Source organism: Echinops telfairi, unplaced genomic scaffold, assembly GCF_000313985.2.
Source record: "Echinops telfairi isolate 266 unplaced genomic scaffold, ASM31398v2 ScPeMD7_7467;HRSCAF=8505_1, whole genome shotgun sequence".
NCBI lineage: Eukaryota > Metazoa > Chordata > Mammalia > Afrosoricida > Tenrecidae > Echinops > Echinops telfairi.
The window spans coordinates 8,896,456-8,908,614 of NW_022111368.1; the positions used below are offsets into that span (position 1 = coordinate 8,896,456).

General features: G+C 39.3%; 1 protein-coding gene across 3 annotated transcripts in view; it reads left to right on the forward strand.

Annotated features, from left to right (window-relative positions):
- ARHGEF7 (Rho guanine nucleotide exchange factor 7) overlaps positions 1-12,159 on the forward strand; it is a 106,091-nt gene that overhangs the window by 27,374 nt on the left and 66,558 nt on the right. For all 3 annotated transcript variants that reach the window (XR_006679461.1, XM_004704306.3, XM_045283932.1), the window contains exons 5-6: positions 6,115-6,209; positions 6,441-6,536. Coding sequence is in view for 2 of the 3 variants with exons in the window: in XM_004704306.3 (XP_004704363.2) it covers positions 6,115-6,209; positions 6,441-6,536 (191 nt within the window). In the remaining variant the exon portion in view is untranslated. The remainder of the gene's footprint in view (positions 1-6,114; positions 6,210-6,440; positions 6,537-12,159) is intronic.

Consider the following 12,159-nt stretch of genomic DNA (forward strand, 5'->3'; position numbering starts at 1 on the left):
GGTGGGAACGGCCAGCATGCACACCGAATAAGGTCCAAGTAATCATCAGTACCAGCTAACTTCACGCCTCCCCCCAAAGAAGTTCTAGCCGTCACATTAGTTAATTAAATATGTGACCCTATACGACAGAGAAGAACGTTTGGATTTCCAAACTTAAATCTTTCAGAGGCTGCACAGTGACTGGTGTGTTCTTACCATTGACTTTAGGATTGGCAGCTCAAAATGTCACCAGCTAGCTGCTGTGATCCATATTCAGCGTCCCTTGGTCCTTAATACATAATTCTTTATCAAATATGTTTACCTTTCTTGGTCTTACTCTGTGATTGTGGGTCTGTTGTATTATATTTAATATCAGGATATATTAATAAATTAGTCTAAATTGATAGCTGAAAATGTAGTGGAACACCGCAACTGATTAAAGCTGATGCAGTCTGTCCAAGGTAATTTTCTCAATCAAATAACCCCAGGAACAGGCTTAAACACCAAAACAGCAAGGGAAAAGGAAGTTTTTGTTGGGTGGTGTTATTCAAACTTAGAGGTAAGTTTCGTTTCAGACCTGCAGGGTCAGAGCTATAGTCTTGCTGGCCCCACCAGTCTATTCGGCCAGGAAACCGGCTTCCTTTTCTGACTTTGAGTCCGTTCCACATTTTGCGCCCACTCTGCCTAGGCCCTTCTGATGTGATCTCCTTTCAGAGCAATTGGTGGAGATGGCTGGGTACTCTTTCGTTCTTGTTTACAGCCTGTAGAGACGGATGTTTCCACAACCGTTAGTCCATTTGACTGATTGTTCCCATGGATCTTTTTATTTTTATCACCTTTTTTTCCTCTGCACTGAGAGAGCCCTTTAGGTGTACCTTAGGTGGCTGCTCACAGGCTTTGAAGGCCCTAGTCACCACTCCGCCAAATTAGGATGTGTAAAACATTGCCTTTCTGCCTGGGGTTTATATTAATAATGAGGTGCCGGCTGATTTCTTGTGACAAACGGTCCTCCTATTAAAAATAGTTTTTCTTGTTTAATATAAAGATTATATTATAGTTACGGTTTTCAGTGGATAAGAGGAGACTGGCACAGAAAACAAGCTAAGTGTTTTATGAAAGACAAGGAATCATTGAGTTGTTTAATACAGTGGAAAAGTTTATCATTTGAACTCTTTTGCTCCTAACAAATGGATTCATTCAAGAAGCAGCTATACGTTGTGTGACAGGTTTGGGATTGTGCTTGAGGTAGTTTCTATGACTTCTTTGAACCGTAAATCATGTGGAACTGACACTGTTGATTGGCTGTGATATAATCTAGTGAAGGCCCTCATGCCAAAGACCCCTATACTTGTCCAGTGGCCAAGCCCGGATTTGAACCTAGGTCTTCCAGCTGTAAAGGCTCAGTACTTTATGTATATAAAATGAGGGCACTATTGTACATCTAGATAAAGCCAAGTTCCTTCTGAAATATATATCATAGTAAACCTATAAACCTTTGCAGCAGCTATTGAATGGTAATCTTTTAATATTTGGAAGAAATATATTTTAAGACCTTCATGAGTACCTAAATCTAGAAGTTCTATAACAACAGGACTTCTCTAAAAGATACAATAACATAAAACAGAAGAAACCTCTAACGATTCTTCCGAACTTTTGTTACCAGTTAACTGGATAGGTTTTGAGGACAGGTAGAAGCCAACAAATGTATTGAAGCAGTAGTCACTGCTGGACCAAGCAGCCTCTACTGATTATCTTTCGGACGTAAAGAGGCATAGAAATGAGGAGGACTTTAGGGATGATTTGTTTTCATGCATCTTGGTTTTCCTTTATTGTTTTACTTTCCCTAAAGTCAAAATTGTGACTAAAATCTTATCTTTACCTTTTATTTTTTGTAGTTTAGGTATGTAAAGTTTAAGTACTGTAGATTAGAAGTAAAATATTAAATGTTTGTGTGGAGGAGTAGACAAGGGAGGGACTGATTAGGGTGAGATAGTGTTTAAAATCATTTTGCTATGTTTTAGTTTTTACTTTTGTACTTACAGACTAGAACATGTTATTGAAATTTGGTTCTAGTTGATGCTGACGATTTTCTTTTATATTACATAGATAAAACTTTTAAATTTTGTTAAATGCTATAAACCAATTCTTTATTTTTCAAGAACTTTCAATAACATGTAAACTAAAACCTAATAGCTACCAAACGCTGTAGTGAAAATGATAACCCAGAGTTTCTTAGTACTCCTCTTTAAAAAAATTTTATAGTACTCCTCTAATGATAATAATAAAGCTAGTTTCTGTTGATACGGTAATGAAGTCCCTTTTGTTTTGTCTCTCGGGCTGACAGCTTAGGGATTGCCGGCCTGACTTGGCTGATGCATTTTTCACCCTCCTCTGTGACACTATTGTTTGACTACTTCGTTTTCCACGCCTCATGACTCAGGGAGAGAGAGCGGCTGGATGAGCTCAGCTCCCTTTGCCGTTCATCAGGCTTGTGGGTCAGCAAGACGGCCATTGCCACGGAAACGGGCACACTTCCCTTGGGTGCCTAACCTTAGGTGTGATGGAGCTGAGGAGGCCAGTCCCTGAAGTCGTATGGGGTCCTGCAGCAGCCAGAGCATGCAGAAGGCAAGAAAGGGGCGAAAGGTGACTATTAGGTTATACAGATATGCTGATGAGATGAGGACGGGAATTGTGCCCTTGTAGCAGAGGTGACGGATTCAGAGAAGGGAGGGAAGATCTCTGTAAACATGAGCCAGTCAGCAAAGTCTTGATTGGAGGTTTTATGGAAAAACTGCATGTGACTAGGATTGCTTGGCCAGGAATACTTCAGACATGTTCATTAGCAGTAATATTTAAAAATAATATTTAAGACGAGTCCCTGAAATGGACTGGCTTCCCCATTTTAATGAACTTCACTTTAGGGTGGAGGGCTCTTTGGAACTGTTGTTGGTGCATGAAGGGAAGCTTTTTGCACCCACTGCTATGTTCAGTGCTACAATTGAGGAAATTCCCTTTTCTTTTATTCTCCTAGTCGTGAGTAGTGATATTTTCCAGCAGTAGTGATTTTCCTTTTTGTATCACATAGGCAGTGTTTTTCTATGTTTTCTTTTTTTCACGTAAATGCATAGGTTTTTAAGTATGCGCTTAGTAGTGATGCTGAATAAATAGTAATTAATAGACTAAAATTGCTATTTTAATGTTTGCTTCAACATCGGTGGAAGACTTTTTTATATATCTTTTACAGATTTTATTTTGTCTTTAATTCAAAACTCCATGATACTTGGCTTACTTTTCACATTTGTATTTAAAGGAGAAGATCTGATTTCAAGTCTAACTTTCTGATGATAGAGTGACGGGGGTCACAGTATATTCTCTCTCCACCCAGTCCTTTGACATTTGTGAATGAATATTTCTTAGAAGGACGACATTTTAATCTGAGGGTCAGCATCCACATTTCTCCACAAAAGAATGAACTCCCTGAGTGGTCCCGCCTCCCTCTGGCTTGCTCTACCAGTCTTCTTAATGAATAGCTCTATTCAGGGACTGAACTAGAGTTCAGTGTCACCAGTGAAAGAACCTCTGATCCCACCAGCCCCCCAAATAGTCCAGTATGTGAGTTTTTAATCAGGGTTGCACTTACTCTAAATGGCCGTACTCCCCCTTCAGAGTTTACAAGAAACAGTAGTTAACAGAATGATAATTCCCGTTGTATTTATTAATGCTGAAATGTAAGGTTAGCTTAATGATTCTTTTTTCCTTGAATGTTTCAACTTGCTCCTGGAATGCTAACGATCACGGAGAGAAAATGGAGCACGTTTGACTTTCTTCTTCACTTGAATTTCTTTTGAGGATTAATGTATGATAGTTGTAGTGTTGGAGACAAATAGCATATCTCAGTGCATGTAGTAGATCCTCTGGAAAAGTACGTCAGTGGACACTCTGATTTTAAAATGTACTTAATGCCCAACAAGAGTGCTATCAATAACCCAGTGAGACAGACTTCTTCTTAACTGTAGCGAGGTCCAGCCACTCTGAGGGAGAAAGATGGGACTTTCCACTCCCATGAAGCGCTAACAGCCTCAGACGCCCACACGGGCCGTTCTGCCCTGTCCTATAGGGTTGCCATGGGTCGGCATCAACTCAATGGCAACTAGTTGTTTTTTGTTGGATGTTTATAGATGTCCTAAGTCCTACCTGCTACCTGGAGAAAGTGCGGTGTGGTGGGCTATTAGAAAGATGTGGATTCTTATTTTTGGTCCCCCCTACTTACTAGACCAGTGGTTCTCAACCTTTCTAATGCCACGACCCTTTAATACAGTTCTCATGGATTGATGATGAGACAGGCTGCTGTCTGCCCAGTGGGGGATGATGAGACTTTCTGTTCTGCTCTCAAAGATTTGAGAGACCACGGCAATCCAAAGAGGTATTTTCACCCTGCCCTACAGGGTTGGTTTGAGTCAGAATTGACCTAGTGACAGTGAGTTTGAGGACTATTTATTTATTTATCTTTAGGGACCTAAAGAGTACATCTGTCTACTGCTGTCAAGGCAGTTCCAAGTCTCAGTGACCCTAGAGGACAGAGTAGAGAACTGCCCCATCGATTTTCCAAGACTATAAATCTTTATGGAAGCAGACTGCCACATCTCTCTCCCAAAGAGTGGCTATGAGCTCAGACCACCAACTTTCTGATTAGCAGCTGAGCACTTAGCATTGCTTCACCAGATCTACTTGCGTGTCGTAGTACCAATCAGTAACTGGTCGCTTGATTTACTGGATGATCCTAACAACTAAGCTCTGTATCTGGGCTTTATGGAAATCTCGGTGTCTTCCTGTGCTGTATCATGAGTGACTTTGCTCTTAATAGTTGATGGAAAGCAGTTCCTATTTTATTTCAGCTCTTTTGCATTTTATTTTTCATTGTCAGATTTTAGGATATCTGTTTATAAATGTAGACCTTTAGTTTTTATTAATTATAATAAATTCGATGGTGTAAGACTGTAACATCTATAGAAGGTTTGGAGTTTCCATAAAATGATTTGGATTTGCTAGATTCCATCTAAAAAGTAAAGGTCAGTATTTAGATGGAGATACTCTTTACAATATTCAAGTGCATTCATTTTAAGGATTCATTTCCGTGAACTTTCACAAACATCACATGTATCTATGTAATTGCTCCCTAAACCAAAATATAGAAATGTTCATCTCCCCAGAAAATTTTCATTTTGTACATACCCGTATTTTTTATTTATATGTAATTATATTTAGCAACTATAATTAAAAAGGATTTTGTATATAATAAAGTTTCACAAAATAATACCTATTCCTGAAATACTTTTATTTTTAAAAATCGTGAACAATAAAACCAAATTTTTTTAAGAAATGTGTACTAGGTCCATTTCTCTAAAGTCCCTGCAATCTCTTTTCTGATGTCTATTATCATAGATTAGTTTACTACCTGTTTTTGAATTTAAAATAAATGGAATTAGCCAGGTTGTACCTTTCTATAAATGGCGTCTTGTAATGCAGTGTTTTATAGATTCAGCTATGCTCTTTGATTATTAGTGGTTCCTTCATGTTTACTGCTAAGTAGCATAAGCTTCATGGTTTTAAAAGTCACTGTCAAATTACATTAAGTAAAATGATCTTTATCTAAACAGAGTTGGCATTGCTTTTCTGATGACGGAATTTATTCTAGCCTCTTTCTTGACACCAAGCCTGCTGCTACGGAGTCAGTTCTAACTCATAGTGACCCTTTATTGGCTTTGCAAGGATTTAAATCTTTAGGAGAGCAGACAGCCTCATCTTTCTCCCAACAGAGAGGCTGGTGAGCTTGAACCCCACCTTGCAGTTAGCAGCAGAATGCTTATTTCACAATGCCACCAGATGCCTTGATTGGTAGATGTACCTGTTTAATGGTATGCTAAGGTACATTATGTATAGTAATACATGGATTTAGTGAACAGCTTGGGAATCAGAGGTAGTTAGAATTTTAAAAGCACTAGCATTACATCAAAGCAACAATGTAAATTGAACAGTGATGAATTTATATTCATCACTGAAGAACTTTCCAAAATTTATAAATGATAATGTTCTTGACATACTTGAAAAATAACACCGTTTCATTATTTATTATAGGTGCTACAGAATATTTTAGAAACAGAAAATGAGTATTCTAAAGAACTACAGACTGTGCTTTCCACTTATCTACGGCCATTACAGACCAGCGAAAAGTAAGTTAAATGATAAGTTACTTTGACTTAAAATTGTCAGCATCTCAGGAGGTTTTCTCTTATTGTCACAATTCGGGGGTCAGAATAATGGGGTGAAATTCAGCATGTTAGTTTTCCATAGAGAAACGTACTTCGCTAAACAATTTGAGATTTTACTAGGACTTTGGGAGTCAAACAGGAGTGAATATAAGTAAAATATTTAGATTTTTTTTCTCTTTTTCTTGGGTCTAGGTTAAGTTCTACAAACACTTCATATTTATTGGGAAATCTAGAAGAAATATGTTCTTTTCAGCAAATGCTTGTACAGTCTTTAGAAGAGTGCACCAAGTAAGTAAAATGGTAAAAATCTGAAAGATTTAGGTAGGCATAATTGGTGTATTAAAGGATACAGTTTTAAAATAATTTCAAAATTCATATTTCTCCAGATGGCAACTGCTATTTTCATTTAAAGGGTGGATCAACGCTGTAGTAAAGCCCATGTTTACAGCGTGTTTGACTGACTAGCATCCAAAGGGGGCATGCACTGGTGGTTCAGAGAAAGACTGAGGGCTCAGCGGGAGGGGAATTCTTTTTTAAGGGGTTTCATGCAGAAAGGAAGGATAAAGAGCCTTCCCGAGTGGAAGAGAGCATGTGAAAAAGCATGGAGGCAGTTCATGCCTTTCATGCTTGCAACAGCGGAAGCCTCTGGGCTCCAGAATGTTCTTTTAGCACATGTGCTATTCCTGCCTGTCAAGCTCTTCCCTTGTAAAGCACTGTGCACGTGTAACATGCAGGGCTCACGTGTCTGGGCATTTGATTTTGTCCCTTTTCAAAGACATTTGTGGGGTGAAGGCCCTCGCCTTGATGGTGGGTTTTATGTTCTTTTTTCATGTGTGTAAATTTTATTCACAGCTTAACGTGGTGTTCTGTAGTAACACACACACACAATTAGTTTACTGTGTACCGAGGCAGGGTTATTTCTACTTTTCACACAGATGAGGAAACCGTTTAGATAGATTAATAGGCAGATTAATAAGCTTACATAAGCCGACAAAACTACAGAAGCCTGCTTGAATTAAAAACTAAATCCCCTTCTACTCTTGTGGCTCATAACTAGCATTGTACACTTAAAGACTATTTATGTTCTTTGTTAATATTAGACATTAAAATATATTTACCTTTCAAGTGTCTGCTAGGTTTTGGATGACTTAAAAAAATAATGCATATGAAAAGCTTCTAATCTTTAGTTCTCCAGGCGATAGGTACATACACTTAATTAAGAAATGTGGCACATATTTTAAAATTATCTTTAATCTTTATTTCTGTAACCCAGAAGAACCAGAACCTCTGGTTTTTCTTCTAGCTTGTGCTTTTTTCATTATTGTTACTATTTCTTGTTTAAGTCTCAGAATTAGTAAGAGGATAGCATTCTCCCCATACCTTGAAAGGTAATTCTGGCTAGTAGTTTTTTTATGTTGAAAATAAGTCTGTCTCCGTAATTTTTTGTCTGGGCTTAAAAGTTTCATGAGGACAGTTTATATTGGACGATATGGCCAGAAAAGTTGGAATGTCAGAATAAGTACTAGTTTCTAAACAGAAGTTCAAATAATTCCCCCCTTTTGCAGCATTTAAGTTTTGTGTAAAGTTGCATTGCTTAATATGCCTATGAAAAAATTAGTATGAGAATCATTAGAGATTGGGTGATCCAGACCCACTAGCCATTCTGTGGCCATAAAACTTTACAGCTTTGGAAAGCCGATGGGGCAGTCCTCCGACCTACAGGTCACTGCAAACTGTCAACTGAGATGACAGCTCTGGGTTCTCTCTCATGAAAGAACATTTATGTTCTATGAAGATCATTTGTTGGCGATTTGTGATGTTTTCAAAAGGCTGTGTTATGCACAAAGTGAAAGTAAATCTTTGCCTTTATATGTCTCACTGGCTATAAAAAAATTAATATTTAGCAATTTATAATTTTAAAAGTACATTTAATAGTGTCTCTTTTGGCTCTTGTGAAATAGTACATGTACTATTAGCCACATATTGTAGGTTTGTAAACCCGAAATTCATAAAAGTCCAGTATCTAATGAAACTTTAGTCTTAATAACATTTCTGAATTTGGCATCCCTCAAATTTATGATACAAATATACTAGATGTTGGAGTTACCATGGTGAGCTGGGTTATATGAAGCCAGTTTTCCTTTTTTTCCCTGACCCTCTGCCCTGCCAGGCATGATGTCCTTCTCCAGGGATTGATCTCTTTGATAACATGTCCAAAGTATGGCAGATGAAGTTTCGCCACCCTTATTTTTAAGGACCATCTGGCTATTTACATCTCCGAGACAGATTTGTTTGTTTTTCTGTCAGTCTATGGTACTTCCAATATTCATTGCCAGCCCCTTGGTTTAAATTCATCATTCTTTCATATTAGCTGTCCAGCTTTTGCTTGTATATGACGTGATTAAAGACACCATGGCTTGGATCAGACATGCCTTAGTCGTTTCCCAAATGACTTCTTTGCTCTTCAACACTTTAAAGATTGTGTGTAGCTGATTTTCCCAGTGCAATAGTATCATTTTGTTTCTCGACTGCTGCTTCCGTGAGCGTTGATTGTGTATCCATAATTACAATAGCTCTTTTAAAATCCTATCTGTAGATTTCAACCAGCTCCATTGTCTTAAGAGATTGGATCACAATTTGTTAGTTCTAGTAATTTTGGATGGTGTATTGTTCATTGTGAATTACAGATACTGAGAATTTGTTAAATCTCTCTGAAGAGTATGAATTATTGTTTCTTTAGCTTGGTCAGTTCAAAGTGTGATACTTAGGTAGAAACTCAAATCTCAGTCCAGTGATTTTGAACTTGAAGTGGTCTGCTTGGAAATTTTTGCCACATCGTCGTGCATGTCAGAGGGCAGCTACAGATCAGGACAGAATTTAGAGACAGAGTTCCAGGATCTCCTTCTCTGACTCTTAGACCCTGGATTTGTCTACCGTATATACTTGAGTGTAAGTCACATTTTTCAGCAAAGGTGGTAAAATTTGGTGCCTTGGCTGATATTCAGGTCGGCTTATACTCTAGTATACACGGTATGTTACCTGTCCAGCAGCTTCAGTGGGCTTTCTCTTCGAATTTTACCTGTTGCCTGTACCCAGACTGGGTTCACAATTGACCTATACATTGTGAGACCATTGAAACACACCCTGTGCCCTTCGTTCTCCCAAATGTTAGTGCTCTTGCAGAATCATTTTACGTTCAGTTGCTCTCTAGGTAGTTTTTTTTTTTTAAATAGTTTTGTTATTTGTGGGAGAGTCAGTGTAATCAGAGTGACTTGGAATTACCAGAAATGGTGCTTTCCTAGATTTTTAGAACGGTTTTCCTTTACCTAATTCTCAAATGATTACTCTGATATTAGCCCACATGTCTGATACCAGTGGAGAGTTGTGGATTCAGTGGTGGTGGAAGCATCTCAACACTGGCAGGGATCCCATGTGGCTCCTCTAGCTCCAGGGTTCTGGCTCCATCAGTGTAGCTCCTTGTGGCTTGTCAACAGGAATGTGTAGCAGAGAGAGTGGGTCTGGCCTCCAGTGAGCTATGCATTCCCGTTGCACCTACAAATGAGGTCATCAAGCTGTGACCTGATTGACAGGCTGGACTCCACCCCTTCCTCAAGGTGACAGTGGATTATATAACTGCGCACACCCTATGGAGCGTAAGCTAAGTGCATTACTGAAAGGACTTCTTTGTAGCTATGCACTAATTGCAGTGCAATGTTTAAATATGTTGTATGGAATAAACTTGTGCAGGCATGAACGGAACTTTATTAATAATGCTTTGTGACATACTGTTGAATACACCTGGGTGGAAGATATGTTGAGAAGCAGTAGCTTTACATTTTGGCATTTTTGTTTACAGGATGTTTCTGTGACTGTGTTGTGATGCTTTTTTACGTAACGTGTTTGTGTGTGTGTGTGTGTACACGTATGTATTTATGCTGGTGGTAGGTGCCCTCCAGTCAATTCAGACTCACAGCTAACTTGTTCAGTGAATGGAAACAGTGTCCAGTGCTGTGCGGTCTTCACAAGCGAGGCTAGGTGGAGCTCCTGGTGGAGCACTGCCAGTGCGCCTCCCTGAGGGTCTTCCTCTTTCCTCTGCCAAACAGGGTCTCATACGCCCAGACGTGTGTATGTGTGTTTTTGTTTAAACCACTGCGACCCTTTCATACAGGTCCTCATATAGTGGTGACCCCCCAACCATAAAAGTATGTTCATTGCCACTTCATCACTGTCATTTGGCTACTTTTGTGAGTCGGCATGTAAGTTATCTGATATGCAGGGTGTATTTTCATTGTTATAAATTGAACATGAACATAATTAAAGCATAGTGATTAATTACAAAACATTATGTCATTATATAGTGTGAAATATTTGTGTTTTCCGATCGTGTTAAGTGACCTCTGTGAAAGGGTCGTTCGACACACACCCCCTGCCCCCCAAGGGGCTGCAACCCCCAGGTTGAGAACTGCTGGTTTAAACTTTCCCCCATGTCTCTATTCTTTTCTTTATCTCTTATCTGTCGCAGTATGCACAAATCAATTTTCTTAAAGAACTTTTTAAAAATTCTTTTGCTGTAAAATCACCATGAGGGCTTCTCTCTTCAGAGTATTCACGTGTACTGCCTGCATGCAATTGAAACATTTCATCACCTGCTGCTTAATAGGCTACTGTTAATTCATCCCCAAATTGCTCAGCACCTGTTTTTGTGATTGCCTTGGACTAAAAAACTAGTTTTGCTTGATTGTCCGCGCATCACTGTTGAAGATTGTAGAAATCTATACATTCCTATCTCCTTCTGATGACTGGTTTTATGTTTCAACTTTCCTTGGTATAGTTCCCAGGTTGCCAGAAACGAATCTGATGTTATGGAGTGGTTAAATGGGATTAAACAGTGGGCCTTAGAGCAGATTGCCTTCCATAACTTAATCTAACACCGTGGAATATGTACAAGAAGACCACATCAGTTAAGTAAACAAGACACAGGCCTGTGCCCATCTGAGGACTGTGCACAAACCAAGGAACCCGCAGGCCTGCTGTTGCTCTGCCCTTTCAGAGCTTGAAGACCAACAAAGCCAAACAGAAGCATTGCTGCTCGGTAAAGCCAGCCACTTGTGATAGCAGGTTTTTATCTAGCATCCCAAGATCTCTTGCAACTCCCCTCTGTCAACTTCCTTCTAGGCTCAGTCAGCCACTTGCTGTTTTACCAGTGTGTGTACTTCTTGTGGAAACTTTGTTTTTAATAGCCCTCCACCCTTGGTTCTTACTCTTGCCCTGCTGCTACCTATCCACTTTTCTCCTGTGCTGTTCTGTTCTCCACATCAATGAGTTTCCTTCATAGCAGCTTCTCAGCCTGGGACAGGTTGCCTCCATCCTCTGCTCTAGCCAGCTAGGGACATTTTTGGTTGTTAAACCTGGAGAAGGTGTGGTTAGGAGAGTTAACTACCTTTATCTAAATTGTTATTTTAAGACTCTCCTAACAGGACTATGGCTCTCCTCCTCTCCTTACTTTATTCCACATGCTATCCCCAGAGGTGATTGTTACTGCTACTGCTTTTAGTGTTGTTTTGGTAATAACTTCCCTGTTCAGCAATGTCTAATAGTTTTGCTAGTATTTGCTTAGGTTAACTCCTATTGACACACAAAGCTACCTGTAGTCCACCTTTCACTTTACTCCCAGGATTCTTTCCTTCTACTGCCTGGAAGGTATGTAAGGGGAACGTACTTGCTAATGGAAAGGTTGGGGGCTTATGCCCATCCAGAAGTGCTGAAGGAGAAAGGTCTGGGAAGCTACATCTGAAAAATAAGCCATTGCAAACCAAAGGAACATGCTTCTGTGGCGCACACAGCCTACTAGGGGCAAGGATGGAATTGACGGTAGTGTTTTTCTTTTTTTAAATCATTTTATTGGGGGCTC